The 23,586-nt window shown below is 40.8% G+C and overlaps 1 protein-coding gene across 6 annotated transcripts in view; it reads left to right on the plus strand.

The window, feature by feature from the left end:
* TIAM1 (TIAM Rac1 associated GEF 1) overlaps nt 1–23,586 on the plus strand; it is a 246,848-nt gene that overhangs the window by 115,829 nt on the left and 107,433 nt on the right. For 5 of the 6 annotated variants that reach the window (XM_063126710.1, XM_063126704.1, XM_063126706.1 and 2 more), the window contains 2 exons: nt 8,174–8,352; nt 17,486–18,465. In XM_063126710.1, coding sequence (XP_062982780.1) covers nt 17,497–18,465 — 969 coding nt within the window. In that variant the 5' untranslated portion in view covers nt 8,174–8,352; nt 17,486–17,496. Of the gene's footprint in view, nt 1–8,173; nt 8,353–14,791; nt 14,907–17,485; nt 18,466–23,586 lie in introns of all 6 variants that reach the window. The other variant, XM_063126705.1, reaches the window with a different exon arrangement.

The raw sequence follows: 23,586 nt of genomic DNA on the forward strand, positions 1-23,586 counted from the left end.
ATTGTTTCATGCAGTTGTGCAAAATAATAACACAGCATCACTCATCAATGTGCCACATCATTTTGTACATTTAACTGTAATGAGTGAAAAAAGGTGCAACAGTCATTTATGGATTTTAACCCATTTGCTTGTGTATTTTGCATAAATTCTGGGAAGCCAGTCTTGTTCTAAAATTTGCAAGTAACTTATTAGTCACAGGTGAATAATGGCTTCTTTGTAACTCTACTTCATATTTTCTTTTTGGCTTGGTAACGCTTCGTCTGAAATATCGGGCAGCTGTGTTAGTCTGCGGCAGCAAAATTAACAAAGCGTCTTAAGGCTATCAGATTTACTGTGGCATATGATTATATGTCCCACTTCATCAAATGCCTCTCCATTTTCTAAAATATCAGTGATTTTTCAAAGTGACATGTTACTTCCCAAATTCAATGTAGGATCTGGCAGTGTTCTTACATTTTTTAAGCTTGGGTTACTTACCAAGATAAAACAAAACTGGTAAAGTTACAGGGACTCCTGAATCTATGAAGAATTTTGTAGTGTTGGGCAGGGGTAATGAACCTTAGGACAGAGGGCCAAGTCTACCCTTCCAGGCTTCCTCAGATGGCCTCACCCCTTCTCCTGGGGTGGGGGCTCCCCCCATTGCTAATTGTTTCATGGTTTCCTGGCTTTTGTGCAATTTTATCCTCATTCTAAAAGGGCGAAATGCCTCTTCTAAGGCTTAGTTACTAGAAGAAAGAGGTACAAGATACGACATGCCAGTATATTTGTATTTTTTTGCGTCAGCCCCTAGAATGTGACCCCTGAGAGCACCTCCAAAACTGAATTTGGCCCTAGAGGTTTCCCACTCTGTTTGCAGAGTGTACTATTTTGAAGCAGCTATTCATAGTTTGATTTTTTGCCTTTCTTTTAATAATTTTATTTAGGACAGAGGTATTAGAACAGAGCTTCGGCTACTGGGCGGTATAAAAATGCAATAAATAATAATAAATACTAATACTAATAAAAAACAAACTCGTACAGAGATTTTGCTGCCAGTGAAAATGCGAAGAGTTTTTAAAACCAAATGTTTTGGAGGTGTATGTGGCCTTTCAACTTATGAAGACTGTTGGAATCACTGTTTCCCAGAGATCTTTTGGAAATGTACAGGTTTGGGGTACAAATTTGGGGTGCAAGAAACCATGTGTATCCATAAATAGCATATATGCACACTTTGCATTGTGTATCACAGAACGTATGGATCCACTGTGTGTGCAAACTCCTGGGATTTTAGTTACCTACTTTATTTCTTTTTTCATTTGAGAGCCAGGGAGCATTCTCTGATTTCTAGCCTGGCACATTCTTGAGGAGGTGAGGGAGGAAGACCTTGAGACATGCCTGGCAACTTGTGTGTATTTTCGTATGGGATGTTGTGTAGGTAGGGGGAAATTTCTGTTGTAGGAGCTGTTGGCCTTCTAGTCCCACCCCCTCCTCATTTAATCCTGCCCATTCAGCACCACCCACTCCCATTTGTAGCTAATTCCCTCATTTAAAGCAATGGATATAAAGTTGTCCAAAGAAGGGCACCTCTGTTCTTCATTCTTGAGGAACTGCAGCCTGTCTCCACATGCTTAGAATTAGGGAGGATGTGATGTCAGCTTGCATGATGCCCTCTTTATAGATTGTTGTTACTAATTTCTATTTCTGATTTCGCTGGTTTTAATTGTTGTTTGGAGGATGTGACCTGTCAGTTACATAGAGATACACGGTCTTTTGAGAGGGATAATTACCTTTCTATTTATAGATTTGTGTAGGATTGATGTTCATGCAGGAGGAATAATTTATTTGACAGGTTTATCTCCAGCTTTGTTTGCAGAAGTTCCATGAACAGACAAATACGTATGTTTGGGAAAGAAATCTGTATTTTATTTTTCTAAAGAATATCCAGAAAATAACTCTTCCTCTCCCTGGCTTCTGCACCCCAGATATAACAAATGATCTGCATTGAGGCTCTTAAAAATAAATGTTTTCACAGAATGCCTTTGTCGTGCAGACCTTGATTCTCTTGTGTGTGTTCAAAGAATGGTTATGCCATGAACTCAAACTTCTCAGCTATATATTCCAATCACAAACAACAGAAACTCACAGCATAAAATGTTGTGAGAACTTTGTCAGAGGTTGTAGCCACTACACCCAAACCCAGCCCTGGATTAACCTTTAAGCAATATAAGCACGTGGTTAGGGCACCAAAGGAAGGGGGCACCACAGAGTACCGGTACCATAGCTGTAGCCATCTAATTTTATGGGACTCCAGATTAAAAAACCTTTTCAATAATTTTTTGCATTTGCATTTTCCCCTTATAACAATTTTATTAAAAATGCATAAAACAATGATGAAAATTTGTATTTTTTTCCTGTTGCCCTCATTATAAGTAAGTAATTGGCTTATATTGCTTGCTGCTATTTAGTGTTAAATAAATAGTTTATATTTAATATAGTTGTGTGTTCTGGCGTGGGGGATGGCCTTGAAAACTGAGTTTTTAATGTCTTATTTCACCTTCAGCACTTATTGAGTCTTAATGTCTTGCTGGCTAAGCAATGGAAGGGCCAAGGGGGCACCATTATTAGGCTGTGCTTAGGGCATCAGCTGGCCTTAATCCGGCCCTGCCCACACCTCAACATGTGTATCAACCTTGTGTTTATCCAGATGTCTGAAAAGTCCCACTTTCTTTCTTCGTGCAAGTCTAGATCTAGGGCTAATTAGTGCAAAAACCCATCCTGATGTGATGGATTGTGGGCAATTGCTTTGTTCTATGGAGCCTAGTTGAGCTTCCTGAGGATCATCTTTCATTGCTGTAAATAAGCAAACAACAGCAACAAAACACAAGCTACTTATATGCTCCAAAGCTTTGGGTTGGGTTGGGGGGAGAACGAGCACATGAACACAGCCCAAGAGTTAAGGAGAAGGGGGTAGGGAGAGAGAGGAGGAAAACAAAAGAAAAAAACAGCTTACCAACTGCAGTGTAATTGCTGCTGTTTGCCAGCTTAAAAATAAAATAAAATGAGAAGGCTAAGTGGGTGTTCATGCTGGAGTAGTACAGCTGGGAGCTCTTAGCCTAAGAATGGTAAAATAAAGAAGTCCAATGTTTTAAAAGTGAAAAACATCATTTAGAATGGTGCATGTAATGGGGAGGGACTGTTTTGCAGATCGCCAGTAATATTGCACGTACCTAGCCAATATTACTCATTACTCAGTCCTAGGCTTTCTTTCTTTCTTGGGTGGTGAAAGAAATATGTTTGTGTTTTTTCACTTGCAAACTACACAAAATTGCATTTTGAGAGTTAGGAAAAGAGGCATAGAATCCCCTTTTCTATTTAAAATCTCTGGATTCTAAGGAACTGAGTCACCCCTGTGGCTTCCTAGCGAGGGGGATGCCTGCTGTGGTTAACCCCTCACTTGATATTAACAAAAGCATCTTGTTGGGAGGAAAGGTTGAAAGACCTCTGTTGTGATGTACACTGGTGCCACCAGGGAGGAAACTGTGTGTGCTGGCTTCTGTGTGGGAGCCTCTCCTAGAGGGTTGGGGCGGAGGGGAATCATGGCATAGCACCTGAGCAAAGTTGCCCTCCAGCGAAATGAAATTGTCAATTGCCATATGAAAAGACTCTCTCCTAGGAACTCAGCTGTTTGGCTTTAATTGGAATGTTGCTCCAGTGGGCCCACGCCACCCCTCTTGGGAAAGGTTTCTCCTTACCTACCATTAGTGGTGGAGGAGGAGAACCAGTTATTTTGAATCGTATTTCCGACTAGGAGCCTTTTATAGTCCAGATCTGCCTTCGACGTTGGCATTTCCTAGAGAGCCCCTTTATTAGCGGAGGTGAAGCCACACAACCTAGCTTGTGAAACAGAAGCTTTGCTGCTGGCAAAGGCACACTGAAGTTTCAACTCTGTGCTTGTGCTCTTTTTCATGCACATTTAATTGACTGCTAGGAACTAATCACAGCATAGTAATGGTTCTCTCAAGGGGCTTGCTCTGAGAGCCAGACACCAAGATTTCCAAATAGGGAAATCTATTTCATTTGTTTATGTAGGAAAATATATATATCGCTCTTGCGCTATGTACATAACGCTCAGAATGGTTTGCAACAATATAAAGCCGAAATCCAACAAAAATCGGCATACAAGAACAACAATCCAGTAAAACGGAGATGGGGGCAGCAAGCAAAATAATACTCAAAACTAAGGATTCAGCCTGCCTCCTGGGGTTTTCTTCTTTGGAACCCCACCCCACCTTTATGACTTGAAGCACTGAGATCACAAACCTTGAACTTGCACCGCCAGGTGGTTCTGTCACTGGCTTTAGGGGAAAGGATCAAACATGCACAAAGACGGGATAATGTATAAACAAAATGTTGTAAATTAAGGCTGTAGTCTTATGCATTGTTATGTGAGAATAAGTACCAATTGAACTCACTGGGACTTAGTTCTGGGTCAACATGTTCATGATTGTATTGTAGACCCTCCTCTTGTTTGCTATCCATTGGCGTGGTTCAGACGTTATTTATTTATTTATTACATTTTTATACCACCCAATAGCCGAAGCTCTCTGGGCGTTTCACAAAAATTAAAACCATGAGGAACATAATAAAACAACCAACAATCTAAAAAACATAACATGGACATAACAGATATAACATGGAAACGTGGATTAACACTATGTGAATGGTCCTTGCTTTCATGCACTCCCTTCTTCCTCTCCATCCTTTCCTCACATGCTGAGATGCCAGTTTGTGGCAAATCGTGTTTGCCATTTTACAACTGAATCTTTGAACAATGGTTGTGCTTGCCCTGCAAATCAGGCTCGTAAACTAGAGTTCGATTTGGGGAGGAAGGGAGTCTCGGCACGGCATGGGAGGAACACATGCACCAGAAGCTCTTCTACATAGTGCCAAACCATGGTTTCCGGTTTTGTCTGAACCAAGCCATTGCCCTCAAAGTGTTTGTTGTGGCAACATTATAATCCCTGGAAAGGTGTTCCCTCCACTCTATTGTTATTATTATTATTATTTATTTATATAGCACCATCAATGTACATGGTGCTGTACAGATAACACAGTACATAGCAAGACCCTGCCGCATAGGCTTACAATCTAATAAGTTGTAGTAAACAATAAAGAGGGAAGGAGAATGCAAACAGGCACAGGGAAGTGTAAACAGGCACCGGGTAGGGTAAAGCTAACAGTATAGAGTCAGAACAAACTCAATATTTGAAGGCTATAGGGAAAAGAAAAGTTTTTAGCTGAGTTTTAAAAGCAGTGATTGAGTTTGTAGTTCTCAAGTGTTCTGGAAGAGCGTTCCAGGCGTAAGGGGCAGCAGAAGAAAAAGGACGAAGCCGAGTAAGGGAAGTGGAGGTCCTTGGGCAGGCGAGAAGCATGGCATCAGAGGAGCGGAGAGCCCGAGCGGGGCGGTAGTGTGAGATGAGAGAGGAGAGATAGGCAGGAGCTAGACCGTGAAGAGCATTGAAGGTCAGCAGGAGAAGTTTATATTGGATTCTGGAGTGAATTGGAAGCCAATGAAGAGATTTCAGAAGTGGAGTGACATGGTCAGAGCGGCGGGCCAGGAAGATGATCTTAGCGGCAGAGTGGTGGACGGAGACCAGCGGACTGATGTGAGACGAAGGAAGGCCAGAGAGAAGAAGGTTGCAGTAGTCCAGCCGAGAGATAACCAGTGCGTGAACGAGAGTCTTGGCAGAAGAGACAGACAAAAATGGTCGAATCCTGGCAATATTATATAGGAAGAAACGACAGGATTTAGCTACTGCCTCAATGTGAGGAGTAAAGGAGAGCGAGGAGTCAAATATAAAGCCAAGACTACGAGCTTCCTTGACCGGAGTAAGCGTGACATCGTTGACAGTAAGAGAGAATGAGAGGTGAGGAGAAGGTTTAGGAGGAAAAACAAGCAATTCAGTCTTTGCCATGTTAAGTTTCAAACGACGATGAAGCAGCCAGGCTGAGATATCTGAAAGACATGCCGAGATACGATCGTGAACATCTGGAGAAAGTTCCGGAGATGAAAGATATAATTGTGTATCATCGGCATACAGGTGATATTGGAGGCCGTGAGATTGAATAAGCTTGCCCAAGGGCAGCATGTATAGAGAGAACAACAACGGGCCAAGCACCGAGCCTTGAGGAACCCCAACTAAAAGGGGAAAAGAGGAGGACGAGCTGCCGTTAGCCGACACGCTGAAAGAGCGACCCTCTAGATAGGAGGCAAACCAGTTATAGACAGAGCCACAGAGTCCAAGGTCATGGAGGGAATCTAAGAGAAGATCGTGATCCACCGTGTCAAAGGCTGCGGTTAGATCAAGGAGAATAAGAATGGAATAATGGCCTTTAGACTTGGCAGTAAGAAGATCATTGGTGATCTTGGTAAGGGCTGTTTCAGTGGAATGCAAAGGACGGAAGCCAGATTGAAAGGGATCCAGAGCAGAGTTATTAGAGAGAAAGTCAAGACAACGAGAGTAGACCAGACGTTCCAGGATCTTTGAGACAAAGGGCAGGAGGGAGACAGGTCGGTAGTTAGACAGTGATAGTCGATCAAGAGTGGGTTTTTTGAGAATGGGAGAGACTGTAGCATGTTTAAAAGCAGAAGGAAATGAACCAGAGGACAGAGAAGAATTAATGATGTGAAGCAAGGACGGGAGGATAGCGGGGATAAGATTGTTCCACTCTTCAAAGCAGCATTTACAAGGCAATGGGTTTGTTTTTTTTAAAAAGTATATTTTTAAGTAAAAATGACTGAATACAAGATGCAGGTGGAAGAAAACTTGCCTGTAGGACCTTGCTTGCTATCATGAATCCAGGCTTGAAAATTGTTGGCAGCTGGCATGATAATGAGTCTGTTTCAATATAAATGAGTTTCGTGTTATTAATTTCTGCCAGCTTCTGGGCAACTCATAAACTCTTTTTCAGAACTCAACTGCAGCTTAAAGATGGGGTGGGGAGAGAGGCACAAAGCAGAAAGAAGTAGACTTGGATTAACTAAGAAGTTGCTAACTCTTCCCCTATTTCATGACCCCAGCAGACATGAAATGCAATCCCATTCTGAATTTATTATTATTATTATTATTATTATTATTATTATTATTATTATTTATTTATATAGCACCATCAATGTACATGGTGCTGTACAGAGTAAAACAGTAAATAGCAAGACCCTGCCGCATAGGCTTAGTTTTAAAGACCACCACTAGGAACAGAGCTCTCTCTCTAAGGTACCATTCCCCAACCTGGTGCCACTCCAGAAATGTTGGACTACAGTTCCTATTATCTTCAGCCAAAAACATTTTTGTCATGTTTACTGTCTCAGAAGTGTTATTACTCTAAGAACTGTTGTTCCCCAAACACCAGTGACATCGAGCCTTCATTGGTGTGAAGAATATATGACATCCTTCTCCTTGTTTTGGATAACATAAGAACATAACATTAACCAATAACATTTAAAAAGAACCAACCCCAGACTTAATTGTTGCCTTGAATGTGAAAGTGTGTAGCAAACCGGGCCATAGATGTGTCTCATTCTATTAGCAAACACATTTTGTCTCGCCCTATACTGTTGGCTAAGTAATTGCGCAGTTTCTTTTCATAGAAGCAAGTTAAACCAGTTCCTTCAATTGCTGCCCTTTAATATTTTTTTTGTATTCTGCACTCTTGTCAATGCAAAGACATTTCAATAGAGTTCTTTCATACCTCTTTTCTTTGCTTATTGAGGCTGATTCATAGATAGCCTCTATGTATAGGAATTTGTAAAGATGGCATGGACATACTCAGAACACTCTTGCTTGTCTGCTTCTCTGTCTTTCTGTATTACTTCCCTTCTACCTTGCCTCAAAGGATGCAAATTTAGCTTTCCATTTGAGTTAGCAAGAATATCCTGTTTCTTGCCTGGTACAATCATGCCTGTATGTGGTACCTCATCTTGCAGAGCTAATACTGTTTGACTCTTTTTACCCTCTTTCCCCCCTCTGCCCCGCCCCGCTGCCACCTACACAGTTTAATGCTATAGAAAGGTAATTATTACGCAGTTAAATGTTTATGTTGTCATGTCTGTTCAGTAAGTGATGAAAGTGGAACTTTATATCCATTTTGACTAATCTTTTTGTTTTGCTTCTCTCTCTCTCTTCTTCCCCCACAGGTTTTTGGCATATATTCACAGGCTCCGACAAGACAATAATGGAGTCTTTGAGTGGCAGGTGGTGACAGATTCTATAGTTCCAGCAACTGTTCATTTTGATAGCATTTGCCATTCTACACATCTAAATTCCACGCACCTCTAGGAGAAAACCTTGCTGGATACCAGTACTGTCTTGCAAGGTATGTATGTTATATGCATTTTGTAAGGGAGTTTGCTGCCTGGTGTGCAGCTTCTGGGCGGAGAACATATCATTATCCCCATCCAGTAATACAGAAGAGCTCGAATTTCCATCTAGTGGCTATTGATGATATCCTTTCTTCTTTCCTTTTCTTTGCTTCCTGCTTTGAATTGCCAGCGGGACATTTTCAGAATGCAGTTTATACTTCAAAGTAGATTACAAAATTGAGGTTTCAGGGTGTTGACTTTTAACTTTAAAAACGATTTGAAATAATTTACTACAGTGAAATTCTGAGGAATAAGGTTTTGTTATATTTTCAAATTTTAATATCTTTTAATTAAACAATAACATGAAAAAGTGAGTGCTTTTGTAGATACTTTTGTAGTTCTTCATTTTATCTCATTGATGAGAAAAGGGCAACTTAAATGATCAAGGTACTGGAGCAATGCCCCTATGAGGAAAAGTTACAACATCTGAGACTATTAAGCTTAGAAACGAGACAAGTAAGGGGAGACATAATAGAGGTGTACAAAATTATATGATGTGGAGTTTGTGGATAGGGAGACATTTCCCCCCTTTCTCCTAATACTAGGAACTGGGGTCATCCCATGAACCTGATTGGTGGGAGATTCAGGACAAGTAACAGGCAGTACTTCTTCACATAGCACATAGTTAAACTATGGAATTCACTTCCACAAGATGTGGTGATAGCCAATAGTTTGGATGGCTTTAAAAGGGGAGCAGACAGATTCATGAAGGATAACTAGTCCTGATAGCTATGTTGTACCTCCAGTATCAGAGTCAGTATGCTTATGTACACCAGTTGCTGGAGAACACAACTGGGAGGGTGCTGTTGCACTTACGTCCTACTTGTGGGTTTCCCACAGGCAGCTCGTTTGCCACTATGTAAACAGAATATTGGAATAGATGGACCGTTGGCGTAATCCAGCAAGGTTCTTCTTACATTCTTATGAGGTGCAAACAAGATGTGTAGCAGCAGTCCCATTTCTTTAAATCCATGTCTGTCCCAATTTCATAACAAGGTGAGAAAGGGTAATGCGTTCTTTCCTTCTTTGAGCAAACCAGCCTTCCCCAACCTGGTGCCCTCCAGTTATTTTGGATTACACTTCCTATCATCCCAGACCGTTGGCCATGCTTGTTGGGACTGATGGAAGTTGAACTCCAAAATATCTGGAGGGCACCAGCTTGGGGAAGGCGGGGTAAACTCTTCCTCTATCTCTGGCACATCTTTCTGCAGCCTACCCCCTGGTGCCACTTTTCTCTTTCCTGGGAGAAAAACACCTGGTGGGAAAGAGGCTACTACAGGGTGGGGGCGGGGAGTGCTAAGTGCGAGGGAAGAGTCAGTTCCTCATACCTACATGCCCCCTTTGCTCTTACAATCTGAATCCAACTCCTGTCCTATAGGTAGTTGAGGCAGGCCTGGGTTTAAAGGAATTAGCCTTCTGATGTCACACGTAGCTTGAATCTGAGATAAAATTTATTTCAGTGGATGGCTGTTTTGTTTTTGGAAACAAAGGGCCTGCTGTTGGATCTTTCCTCCCATTTTCACAGCCTTAAATGCTTAGCTTCCAGAAGAAAGTACGGATCTGATGATAACAGCCTCCCACCAGAATCTAATTTTAAATTTGCAATCTGTTGTCTTGCAAGGTACTTCATATTTAATGATCAAAGTTATAAAGTTCATGAAGTCTAAAACTTTGGCGATTTAAATTAACTTCAGTTCTTGAAATTTGGTCTGGAATTTATTAGGGGGGGAAAATCATCCCAAACAAAACAAAAAAAAACCCAAAAACCTTAGTTGTTGAGGATCCCTGTCTGGAAGGAAGGGTTGAGAGAATCAGTATTTACTATCTGCGAGTAGGGCTCTCCAGGATTGAGCGCAGACCACTATAGAGTGCTCGCGAGGCCTCAGCAAGCACTTGGCAGCCACCTCCAGAGCGAACTCCCCCTCCCCACATTAATGATGGCCGCTATTGATGTGAAACAGGGAAGTGTGCAATTTCCGGTGGCTCCCATAGGCCGCCACCATTAGCATGGAAGGGGACTGTGCAATTTCCAGAGCTTTGGGAAATCCCACTTTTACCCCTCCCCTGTGCCAATGGGGGCCTTAAAGGCCCTATTAATGCAATGGTGAAAGTTTACCCTTGTGTCAGTGGGCCCTTTACGGCCCCATTGGTGCGGGGATGGGTGGGGAACATGTGATTTCCCAAGGCCCCAGAAATTGTGCACTTCCTCTTTTTGTACACATGATGGCCACCATGAACATGGAAGGGGGAAATGCACAACTGCGGTAGCGGCTGTGGGTGGCTGCCAAGTGCTTCCCGAGGCCTTGTGAGGTCTCGGTGGAAGGGCCCGTGGCAGCAGCGGCAGAGCAAATGCTTGGCGATTTCTACCACCCGTATCCGTGAGAATCTTTTATTTGTAACTAATTTGCAAAAAGAGTTGCAATCTAAATAGCTGATCTGGTGCAGTGTTTAAATTGTGAGTAGTAATCTAGGAAATCCTTGCTTTAATTCTCAAGCCATTGGCAAACATGACTAAAGTAGGCTTAAGCACATTTGACATCAGTTGAATTAAGCACACCTAACTTTGTATTGGAGTGTTAAATTGTGGTAAATATTGGATTGTGGTCAATTTTCAGTATTTGTAAGTCTTCAGTTGAGATTGTGAGAACAATAAACAACGTCACACTTTCTTTTCAAACAAATCTTGTTGTGTTTCATACTCCTAAACCCAGATTTAGGAGTATGAAATTGTTGAAAGTAGTAAAACACCTATAGTGCCTGGGAGGAGCCAAGCATCGTTCGTGTGAAAATACTATATAGTGGGGAGTTTATATAATATTTTAACTTTTAATTTACTCTAGCATTTACAGTATATAGTGAAGAATTCGAAGCCCTTCACTTATATTGTAAGCTTCAGAATTTGTGGTCCTCCAGACATTTTGGCCTATAACTCCCATCATCCCAGCAGCACAGCCAGTGGTGAGGTATCATGGGAGTTGTAGGCCAAAGCATTTGGAGGGCCACAGGTTGCTCACCCCTTCTTTAGAACAACCATGTAAGGTAGGCCAGTATTATTATCCCTTATTACAGGAGGGGAGCAGAGGCAGAGCAAGAGAGGCTTGCATAGGTCTCCTTCCAAATTCATGACAAAGGGGAGATTTGAACCAAGAACTGCCTGTCATTCCTTCTTATAGACAAAATAAATATATTTAAATTTTATATCCTGCCTTTTCAACTGAAAAGCTCAAGGCAGCAAGCAAGAAGAAATCTAAAATACAAATTGTTCTAAACAGGCCAAAGAAGGGCGACTCCCTCCTTTCTGTTCAGAGTCATTGGCCAGGTGGCATTTAGGCCAGGGAAGATGTATGAAAAGGAAGGGCTTTCATCTCTTTTATCCTGCTAAATTGCAGAATGGCTGCCCCTTGACAGAGCCAAGGAGGGAGGAAATCAGATAGCATTTGGATCAGGTAGGCTGGTGGAAAGAGCCATTATTGTAATAGTATTTTAAACCATTATGCTAGATCAGTTGTTTTATGATTGCTATATTATAGTCTATTGTAGCCCAGCCTGTGTTTTTCGTGGGATTAATATTTTCTTGTTCACTTGGGGGGTGAGTAAAAAGCCTATCAGAATTTGAACAGTGCCCAGGACAGTTGTGGTGTTTTTTTTTTTAAAAAGCCAAGTTTGCATCAGCTCCAGCATCTCAGCGATGGCTTGCTTACATCAGAGAACTACCCAAGAAATGCCTTTTATCATGTGATATTGCTTGGTAAAACTTTCCCCATAAACGTCTTGATTTATATTCCCAAAGTTGGTGGTATTAAGAGAACCATTATCACAGCTGCTGAATTTTGTGGTTGCAAATGCATTACTCCTTGCCAGAAAGCACTTTTCTCTTAGCAGCTTTTATTTTTTGCTAAATATAGATCAGTGTTAGGTTACGTTTTGGGTGTGGGGGCGAAAGCTTTTTAAATTTTATATGATTGTGTCCATTATTTATGTTTTCTGTAGGGTTCATTGCATGTGCTGAACTGGCAGATTGCATCCAGTTGCTGTATTCACCCAGCAAGTTGCTACATGTCTACAGACCTGGGGTATAGAAACTAAGTTGGTCTAAAATTAGCAGCTTTTCAGAAGTTATGAGTCTTGTGTTCAATCTTCTCCAAGTGATACAACATAGTGATCTTATATTGGATCATAGATCTTCCCAGCTTTAAAACTGCAGGTGAATTTGGCTGCTTGGGTTGAGAAAATTTTGGTCAGCAGTTCCCAGACTATCACCGTAGAACCACTATGTATCTTCCCTAATGCAAGGCAGAAAATGAATCAAGGCTTACTTCTGAGCCAACGTGCATAGCATGTGCTGCAAAATCTGGGGAAAAAGAAAACTAACCTGTTGTGCTTCCCCTTAAGATCATTGAAGACTGCTGGGGAACATGGGTGGGAGGGTGCTGTTGCACCATGTCCTGCTTTGTTGGTCCCTGGTCGACAGTCGGTTGGCCACTGTGTGAATAGAATGCTGGACTAGATGGCCACTTGGTCTGATCCAGCATGGCACTTCCTATGGTCTTATGATGGGTGGATTATCTCTGCTCTTTTATATTTTAGGGTGTTTAATTTTAAACAAACGCATTAAAAGGGCTATAGTGTGTGAGAGCTGCGGTGTACCCAAATCCATAAGCCCTTGTCTGCAAGAATAGTGCCAGGACCAGGTTTTTGAGGGCCCTTGGGCAAAATGCCCTTTATGGACCTCTTCCCTCAGTGAGTCTACTAACTCAATGCCATTATTACCAGCTGCTGTTATTCCTCCTCTTTTTCATTTTTGCTACTACTTGCTTGCTCGAGAGACAGAGAGACAGTGAGCAAGTCGACAGTATCATCTTCTGCTCCACCCGCTCATCACCATTGTCTGGGCCAGAGTGGCAAGTGGAGAGGAGGAGCAACTCCATGAGGCTCCTGCTGGGGTGTGAACCCTTGGCAGGTGCCCAACTATTGCCTACCATGGATGCTGGCCCTCCATGGAGCCTCACTAGCACCAACTCAAGGCATTTTGCTACCTGAGGTGAAGAACAAGATGGCGCCCCCACAAATTTGACAAACAATTATATTTCAAGCCAAAGCTCATGCAGAAAAAAAATCTAATTAGAAGCCATCCTCTCTCTCTCTCTCCCTCTCTCCACCCACCCTCTCCAAGTTGAATTCAAGCCAAAAAGCAGAGTGGCATATATGGGATTACCCCACTTTATGCTGAGATGAAGGTTAAGCCCAATAATAGTGACTTGTCAAGAAGGAGAGGGGAAATACCTTTGACTCCAGTAAATACTGCTCCGTACCCTCAGTTCATAGTAAGAATGGAAATACTTAGAATCATAGAATCATAGTAGAGTTGGAAGGGGCCTATAAGGCCATCGGGTCCAACCCCCTGCTCAATGCAGGAATCCACCTTAAAGCACCTTACTTCTCTGAGATCAAAGTTTCCCTCAGTATTAAAGAAATAGTTGGTAATAACAAAAGTAACATGGAGTGGTGTCCTATTTCATCTACTGTATGAGAACCTTCTGCTGGTCAGACCATACTGCCAAGCACGCGTTGAGGAGAGACAGGCACGCCCTAGCCTCTGCTGCCTGAGGCAGGCACCTCACTTTGGCTCCTTATTTGGCTGGCGTATACCTTTTTGGTAAGGTATAAGACTTTTAATATTTGAAAGGTTCTGTTGACAGCTGTAAATGATATCTGAGTGCCTTAAAACTTTTTAAACTGACTTTTCCTAGGGGTGTGTATATCACGCTTAAAAAAATAAACACTGTGGCAAAGTAACCCATATTCGGTGACAAGCAAGCTGAATTCTGCAACATGTACAAATCGTTCAAATTGAACTAATATTTCATGGCTTCTTATATTTTAAAGAGGCTATTCTATTTGTTTGGATGTTTTGCATATTTAGACTGAAGACAGAGGTAATATAGAAAGGAGTCTTGCAGAACGGGTGAATGTATTGTTGGCTCTGTTTTTCTATATCAGCATCTGTCTCTAGAATACCAGCAAAGTGAACACTGATATGTTGTTATTCTTGCCTTTCTCACGTGTATTGTTGATGCTGAGGCTGCTGTTGCTGCTGTCTCCTCCTCTTCCAGCTGGGCAGCAAAAGTGTCTTGCAGCCAGATAGATGAAAGCTGTGCAGTCCCATCCCATCTCTGTTACCCAACAGGACTCTTTCTTGAATTGTGTATAAACAGTTTTTAAGGAAAAGTGCCACACCATTTTTTAAAAAAGTAATTTGGTTTATTCCTGAACTACATAAGCCCTGAATAATGTATACATCTTGTTTTAGAGGTAGGGACATTATTTCTAATCTTATCATTCTTATTATGTCTTTCTCAGCAATAATACACAATAATACCCTTTCTTTCCTAGCTGGAGGAAGAGGCAGTAGTACCAACAGCGAGAGGGAAGAATGTCACATCAGCACTTGATTTACTGGTGTGTGAGAGATGGATTTCAATATAAAAAGCAAGCCAACAGCAGTCCTGTGAGCTTCCTTTCTAGATTTCATGTGTTTTGGGGCGTAAACTGCTTGTGCTAACCAGTGGGAGCTATACAAAGTCCTATTTTCAGACTACTGCAAATTTTTATTTAGCAGATCCTCTGGCTTATGAGGTTTCACCAACTATTGCCCACACATTTTCAAGCATAACTTTTTTCAAACATGGAAGGATTTTTTTGGTGTCTGAATTCTGTGACCAAGATGACATTCAGTAGCTTTTCAGAATTCCTGCAGAATTGCAGGATGCATATAGCTTTACTTCTTTTTCTTTTTTTGTATTTCTTTATTGCATCGTGTTCATGTTTTCCCTGTATTGACTGTTGCACTTATCATAAGTATGATCACTGTATCATAAGTCCCCTTAGTTGGCCACTGTGGGAACAGAATGCTGTACTAGATAAGCCTTTGATTCGATCCAGCAGTGCTCTTCTTAAATGTTCCTAAGCATTTCAATATTTGTCTGTTTTTGTTTGTTTTTGTTTGGAAGATTGTGTGGGCTATTGTGACCATTTACATTGGTATGCTCGTGTAAAGCACAAATTACTGAGTGTTTCATTTATCTCTCTCTCTATATATATAAAGCTGAATGTATGTGTGTGGGTTTGTATGTCCAGAAATGATTATCCACTTCTAGATGAGCTACAAATTTGAAATTTGGTACTCTGATAGGTCTTCCTGTACAATGTACCTAAAAACCCCTAAAGCCCATTTTTTGTGTGTGATTTAACTATTATTAAACAATTATTTAAAACAAACGCTATATTTCCTCCTACAACTCCAAGCAACTGTCGAGGAAGCACCTCTCAGAGGATGGGGCCACCTGCGGACTGCTGAAGGCATGCTGGGAGGTGTAGGCGTTTCAGAGATCTCAGGGGATTGCACATGATAATTGTGGGCAATTGCCCAAGATCTCTGAAATGGCTACACATCCCAGCATGCCTTACCAAGAGCTGTCCGCGTCCATTGAGAGCTGTTTCCGTCCACTCCTCGGCGATGCTACTCGAGAGAGCAACAAGGAGCAGCATCAGCGATGAGCAATGAGAAGTGGATTAATGTTATTCGGGGACCCAAGCCAAACTGGGAATATTTGCCAGTGTGTATACATACATACATACATACACATGTACACACACAAAAACATACATAATTACATGCCGATATCTGGAGTTGATTAAAAAATTGAAGCTTCATTGGTAACTCGCTTTAAACTTTGCTGATTGCCTCTAATTTATTATCTTTGGCAAATGTAGATGCTTTTCATTAGTCAAAATGACTAGAAAAGAATGACATATACAGTATAACCACATTTGAGATAAAATAATAAACATAATATTTGTATTATATTCTTATAGATATATTTCAAAAAGGATCTGGGCATATTTATGAAAGATAGCTCTATCATTGGCTGTTGACCAATGATTGCAAAATAGAAACTTCTTGTGCATAGACAGGGTGGCAATCAATAAAAGAGGGCTGTTTGTTTTCATGTCCTGCTCATGGGCATCCCTGGAGCATCTGGCTGACCACAGCTGGAAACAGGAGACAGGACTAGAAAGGTTGGTGGTCTGATCTAGAAAGGCTCTTCTTGTGTTAACTAGGAACCTCCTGAAGAAGAAGAGTGTATAACTTTTTTAAAAAAAGTATACTTGTACATAAGAAAGTGGCCAAATAAAATATATAAATGTACTAATTCTCTTGGACGAAGATAGCAAGGATTGTATGCTGCTTGCACACAGATAACTTGTTTGTCTTTTCCCTCACCCCTTTTTCTTACTGAAAAACAATTACTACCTTTGCCAAAGTGATTTTAATTATTAATCTTCAGGATCTTTAGTTTTGCACGTAGCTTAATCTCTTTCTGTGATACATTGGTAGCTGCTGCTGTTGCTTCTCCTCTTCCTATGTTGCTGCTTACTATTTTAAAAAACCTCAAAGCAGTTTACTACAATGAAATAAACATTAAAAACGTATCCAGAGACACAAATATCAAAACGAACAAAATAGGATTCATGAAGACTCCATGAGCATAAGTTATATAATTCAGAGTCATTACAGAGGCTCCTGGGTTTACCCTGTTCCATTTGATTTACATGATTTACATAACTCTTACTGATGGAGTTGTGTGTGATAGCACAAAAGAGATGTTGCTGTGTGATAGCTCTCAGAGACACATTCTTGTTTAATTCAAACAGTTTGTCAGATGTTACACAAGTCACATGCAGAAAGACATTCTGTAATGTTGTGAGAAAAAAAATCATTGGCACATTCAACTCCTTGGTTACTTCTCAATTTATTTCAGTAACTCTGTGTTGGTTTTTATTCAGTTTATATTTCCTAGGTCAATTTATGGTATTATGAAACCTGGGACATTTTTGTCAGTTCCATCAACAGCAGCTGAATATATATAAGTTTGTAGAATCATGGATGGCTCTGTCAGGAACATTGACAGGGTAGACTGTAGACTTTTTTGAAAGGAAAAAAACCACCTTTTTGAAGTTTTTAGAATAGTTGGCAGAGTTTGTAGAATGTCACATTTGTAACACAATTGTTTATTGTTCTTGCAGACATTAAAACCATGGGAAATGCAGAGAGCCAAAATGTAGAACATCAGTTTTATGGAGAAAAACATGCCAGCTTAGCACGAAAACACACATCACGTTCTCTTCGCCTTTCGAACAAAGCAGCTCGCAGGACCAGACATGCTTCCTCAGGAAAAATTATTCACAGGAACTCAGAAGTAAGCACACGATCTAGCAGTACTCCCAGCATCCCTCAGTCATTGGCAGAGAATGGTCTAGAACCTTTTACTCAAGAAGCCAACTTGGAAGACTTTGGAAGTCCAATCTGGGTAGACAGAATGGATATGGGCTTAAGGCCAGTTTCGTACCACACCGATTCTTCTGTCACTCCCAGTGTGGATAGCAGCACAGTCCTCATGGCAGCTTCTGTACAGAGTATGCCAAATTCAGAAGGTGGCAGACTTTATAGAGATGAGTCAACATATTTGGCTGAAGGGGGCAATAGGCAACTTCCATACTCGACAAATGGGACCACTTTCTTGGAGCCTATGAGTTTCAAGAAAAAACGTTCAAAATCTGCAGATATCTGGCGGGAGGACAGTTTGGAATTTTCACTTTCTGATCTCAGTCAAGAACATTTGACAAGCAACGAAGAGATCCTAGGCTCTGCTGAGGAAAAGGATGGTGAGGAGGCTCGAGGGAGAGAGGCTAGCAACAGCCGTCAGCCATTGGTCAGCTGCCAGCGTGCCAATTCCATGAGTGACTTGTATTCTCCCCAAAACTCAAGTGCTACAATAAATGGTGGCCCACGAAACATGTTAGGAGGTTACTGTCGGAATTTCGTGTCTCGGATCCCAGATATTGAGAACCACAAAATGTCACCAGCCACGATGGAGAATGCTCCTTCTTACAGTAATTACAACACACTTCCCTGCCGGAAATCTCATTGCCTCTCTGAAGGAATCAATCACCCCAAAATGAGTCATAGCAACAGTATGCATGGAAGGCGAGCAAAAACAACTCAGGTAAGAGAACTATATCTTATTTCACACACTAATGTTCATTAATATGTTACAAATTTGCTATTTCTTATTGAGGTAAGACTTCAGTACTTCTAGATAAGCTATGTTTATTTTAAGATCCTTAATTTGTAATAAAGGAGCAATACTCATCTAAACAGAACCAAACATTTCTAGAACCAAACAGTTAATTTTGGTTCTAGAATTAATTAAAGCTTAATTTCTAGATGATTTTTATCTTACCTGCAAGCTTTTCTGAGAATAAGAAGCACACCAATGATAAAAATTGAACCTGTCTAAGAAGCTTGTTGTAGCAATTAGCATACACTAGTGTGATTTATAAGAGTTGTAGATGGAGCTATAACCTGTTTTTTCCCAAAGAAAGGAGAACTAAACTGTTTTATGCCCCTTCACTTTGATCACTACAGATTTTTTTAAAAAAAACCTATAATTGAAATTGTATGTATTATGTGCTTAACATTTTTCAAAAAAGAAATTTAACATCCTATTAATTTTAAATACCATATTTTCCTTATTATTTTGTAGTCTCTATAAGTTTTTGAGATGGGTTGTATGTATTTATCTGACAGCGTTGCTCTATATGTTGCATGGTTCTGTGCTGGTCTGTCTCTGCCAAAGTCAATGTAATCATAAAGTTGATATGAACCAGGGCAAAAATGAAACAAGCAATTCATGCAATATATATTCAACATACAGCTGTTTCCTATTGAAGCATAATTTCAATTAGTAGGCTTTACAGCACTCGTTTTTAAGAAATAATTGCTAAAATAACGTTTGGTATAATGCCCCTCAGTTGTCTGTATTTGCCCCTTGTGAACATCTGATGTCAAACCTCGCCAGCAGAATGAAATTGATTGATTGCTTGATTGATTGATTGATTGCACTTATATACTGCTCCCATAGCCAGGGCTCTCTGGGCGGTTTACAGAAATTCTAAAATTAAGATTAAAACGAGTATACAAAATTTAAAATCCTAAAACACAGAACATACACACATAAAGCATTAAAAAGTTAATTTTTTAAAAAAAAATATTGAACAATCCCCCCCAAATAAAAGCCTGAGCAAATAGGTCAAGGCTAGTGCCTAGACAGCATGCTTCAGTGACTACTCTGATTTTATTATATTGTCCATTTTAGTACATATGTAGTGGAGAACACAGACGACATCTTGTGACCCAGAAAAAGAGAAGCACTTTGCATAGGGATAGGATAGAGGGGTGATAAATTCAGCGGACCTGAGCCCTGGTGCTGAGTTAAGCTTTTGGCGATGCACCACTCTTAAGGGCAATTAGATGTGACAGTATGAGCCGGTCAGCTTTCAGCATCCTGCAAGCGTAGGTGTTGGGATTTGTGAACATAATGCATCAGTGAGAGTTGCCCACTGGATGATGAGGAGAAGCCAAAATGAATAGAGAGAGGACAGAGACAAAGAGAACTGGAGGCAGGTTTCTGGATTAGGTGTGTGTACTTGATCCATGAAGATGTGTTGCTTCTATATATAAAAATGACATCCTGAAACAGATGCTGCTGTTTTCCCCACAGCCGAAGCTCTATATTAAAAATATATATGCACATACAGACAGCAGAGCTTTATTTTGGGGACCACTGCTTCGGCATCAGCAAAGACTCTACGGTTCTGAGAAGGTTGTTGAGCACAGAATTTAAAAGTAAATCAATAGCAACTTAGTTTGTCTTGAGCTACACTTAACACAGTGGCTTTCCCCCCTCCATTAATATAATGCTATCTTATTTATTAATTATTTATTATTGCATTTATATCTCAGCTTTTTTCCTCCAAGGAACCCTAGGCGGCATACATAATCCTCCTCCTCTCCATTTTATCCTCACAACAACAACCCTGTGAGGTAGGTTGGGCTGAGAGTCTGTGACTGGCCCAAAGTCACCCAGTGGGTTTCCATGGCCGAGTGGAGACTAGAACCCTGATCTCCCAACTCCCAGACCAACACATTAGCCACTACACCACACAAAATCAAGCTCAGATATCATTATATTAATGGAGGAAAAACGTAAGCACCGGGAAGCAAAAGTTTACCAAATATATTTTTCCTCATGCAAAGTACAGAGGAAAAATACATTTGGTAAACTTTGAGACAATTTTGCTTCCTGGTGTTTAGTGTTTAGATTGTTACACATGGGAGATGTGTTACACATGGGAGATGACTGTCATGTCAACAAACATAAGAGTTGCCCTATGACATGTTTTCAGGAGGTCTTTATTCTTAGTCTTGTCCCTCAATATTGGACTTTTGTTCTAAGAATCCTTTGCAGAACATATTGCAGCAAAAAGTCAACAGAATGATAAATCTGAACATGTTGACATTTCTCTCAGCTTCTCTAAGCAATAGGGAAATTAATAAACCAAGACTTAAGTGCCAGTCTTCCTGGAAAGTACTTACATCAGCCTTCCTCAACCTGATGCCCTCCAGCTGTGTTGGACTGCAACCACCAGTAGCAATGCTGGCTGGAAATTATGGGCATTGCACTCTAACACATCTGGAGAACACCAGTTTGGGGAAAGGTTGCATTAGATCTAAAAACATTACCCCTAACTTTTAGGGTTATTGAGTGCTGATGGAAAGGTGTTCTACCTATGTACACATTCTCTTCAGGCATGGAGAAAAAGTGTTCCAACTAGTACATGATGTTGGCGCTCCATGCTCCATGGCCCAAACTGGCTTCTAAAATGGATTCTGTAGCTCTTCACTAACAAACCTCAGTTGAAGTGGAGCAAAGGACCTGGTCTTCCATTATTATAGCTGCGTTTATGACCTCACTAGCCAAAGGAAATGTTCCTTGTTTTCCTTGAGAATATTCAAAAGCAAATGGAATCTGAGTTTCCTGTGGCTAAATAGCAGAACTTTTATTTTACAGTTCTTAGCATCTCTTATTTAAATCAAAGCTTAAACGTGGGAGTTGCTTTTCTTTAATTGGGAGTGCCTTTTAGTTCCTTGGAGATCATTAGTGTCAAGCAATTAGTACCTAGAAGTTGTTTTGGGGGCACCCACGCAGCAGTTTCATTTTTAATGTTAAGAGTTCAGTATAGTTGAGCAAGACCTCCTGGAAAAGGGGTGGTGGTGAAGAGAAAATGTTATTTATCATTCCCGCTGATGTAAGAATAACAGTACTAAAGAAGATCAGCTTGTTACATCCAAATTGGTGTTGTCCCTTTCTTGAATTTTATCTGCCCACCAACAGAGCAAATGCCCTGTTGAGCTGTCAGTTGCTGATCTTCCCTTCCAAATCCATCCTCTCTGAAACAAAACTCTGGCAGAGTTTTACAAGTCAGTGAATAGGAGGGTAGACTGTGAATGGTGGTGATGGGAGAGAAAGATTGGTTGGATCTTTTATTGTCCTAGGGGATGTCTTGACTCTTCTTTCTTTCTGTTCTCCGATTAGCTGTCTCTCTCTCTCTGCATAGTCTGCCAAGGAGAGAGGGACACAGAGAACTGGTTTGCTCTTAACGCTAACCTATGGTCAATTTAACCCATGGCTAACTCATGGTTTGTTGCTCTACTCAGGGTTTGTCTGGCAGATGATCAAACAAATGGTGGGTTTTTTCCTCAATCCCTGGGTTGTTTGTTTTCCTCCTTTGCCTGCTCCATCTCTGTATCCCAAGTGCCTTTGCAGTGCTGTAGTACTGGCATGTAGAGTGGCTGGTTGTTGTTGTTTTACCACTCTTGCTAATTGCCTCTGTAACCTGGCAAAACAGCTCATGAACTACCTATGGTTCTAGGTTCACATGTAGTAACAACCCATGGTATAAACAACCCAGAGTTTACAATCCAACAACAAGCCAACTGTTCTCTTTCTGAGTTGTTCATGATTAACAAGCCATGGTTTGTTAGCACAGCTGGATTCACACATCACAACAACCCAGAACTCAGCAACCCATGAATTAAATAAACCATGGGTTAGCTTTATGTACGAACCAGGTCAAAGGATGCCTGCTTTACAAAATTGCTTTTGTATCCATTCACTCTCATTATGAAAGCCTGAGGACTGTAATTCTAGGAAGAGACTAGGTATCTCCAGAAAATTATTATCACCCTTTCCAGTTACCATTTACAGGATTCTTGGAGAGTATGTCAGGAAATCAGGATAGTTATATCTACCTTCTGAAAGCACAGGTTTAGTAAACTGCTTGTACTCCTCTAAAAAAAAATCAGTGGATGTTTTTTCTTCTGGAATTATCAATCTGCAGTCAATAGTTAATTCTCTAAGGTCAACTCCTATGAATCTTTCTTGAAATAATAACCGATGGAGGTGGGAGCTGTTACCGAGGTTGTCATTTTGATTGAAAAATGAATAGCTCTACTTCAAAATAAAATTTTGAATCCATATCACTGGAAGTAGGAGCAAATTGTTACACAGCATTTGGTAAATGTGAGAGCACTTCACCATAATTGCATACTGTTTAGATTTGTAATTGAGATATCCACAGCCTTGGTTTTTCAGATCAGTTTCCAGCTGTGAAAGGCAAGATGGAAATTAGATGTGTTTATCAGAAGGTGACCGTCAGTAGTTGAGAAATCTGCCAATAGGTTGGTAGACTGAACTCTGTTTTCATTAAGAATAATGAAAGGTAGAGACACACTGCCTGACATGGCCCTTGACATGCCTGTGGCCTCTCTTGATTATAGAAATACTCTACACTGAAGGGGATTTTTGGAGCTTTGTGTACCTTTAGTGACTTGCTTTCATAAGACGTTTTGTAGCCTAATCCCCCTAGGCTTACAACCATGGTAATTAATTTGTATTTAGTGGCATTAATTAGAGCTAAAACGCTGGACTATAATACTAGGGCACAAAGCCACATTGGGATTTAAATGGAACCCCAAGCATACATAATGGAAGCTAGTTCCATTGAAATCAATGAGATTTACCTCCAGGTAAAAGTTGGTTGGATCAGGGTGAGAGATGCAATCCCAAACATAACCCTTGAATCAATTACTACCACAAAACTCTTCCTGAGTAAACAAGTTTAGGACTGGGCTGCCAGTGGAGGTTAATAGTCATATATTCCAGTTTATATCCTAGAATTAGGAGCCTGCCAGGACAGTGACTGATGCAGGGTCAATTCATTGA

This window comes from Elgaria multicarinata, chromosome 5, assembly GCF_023053635.1.
Source record: "Elgaria multicarinata webbii isolate HBS135686 ecotype San Diego chromosome 5, rElgMul1.1.pri, whole genome shotgun sequence".
NCBI classification, from domain to species: Eukaryota; Metazoa; Chordata; class Lepidosauria; order Squamata; family Anguidae; genus Elgaria; species Elgaria multicarinata.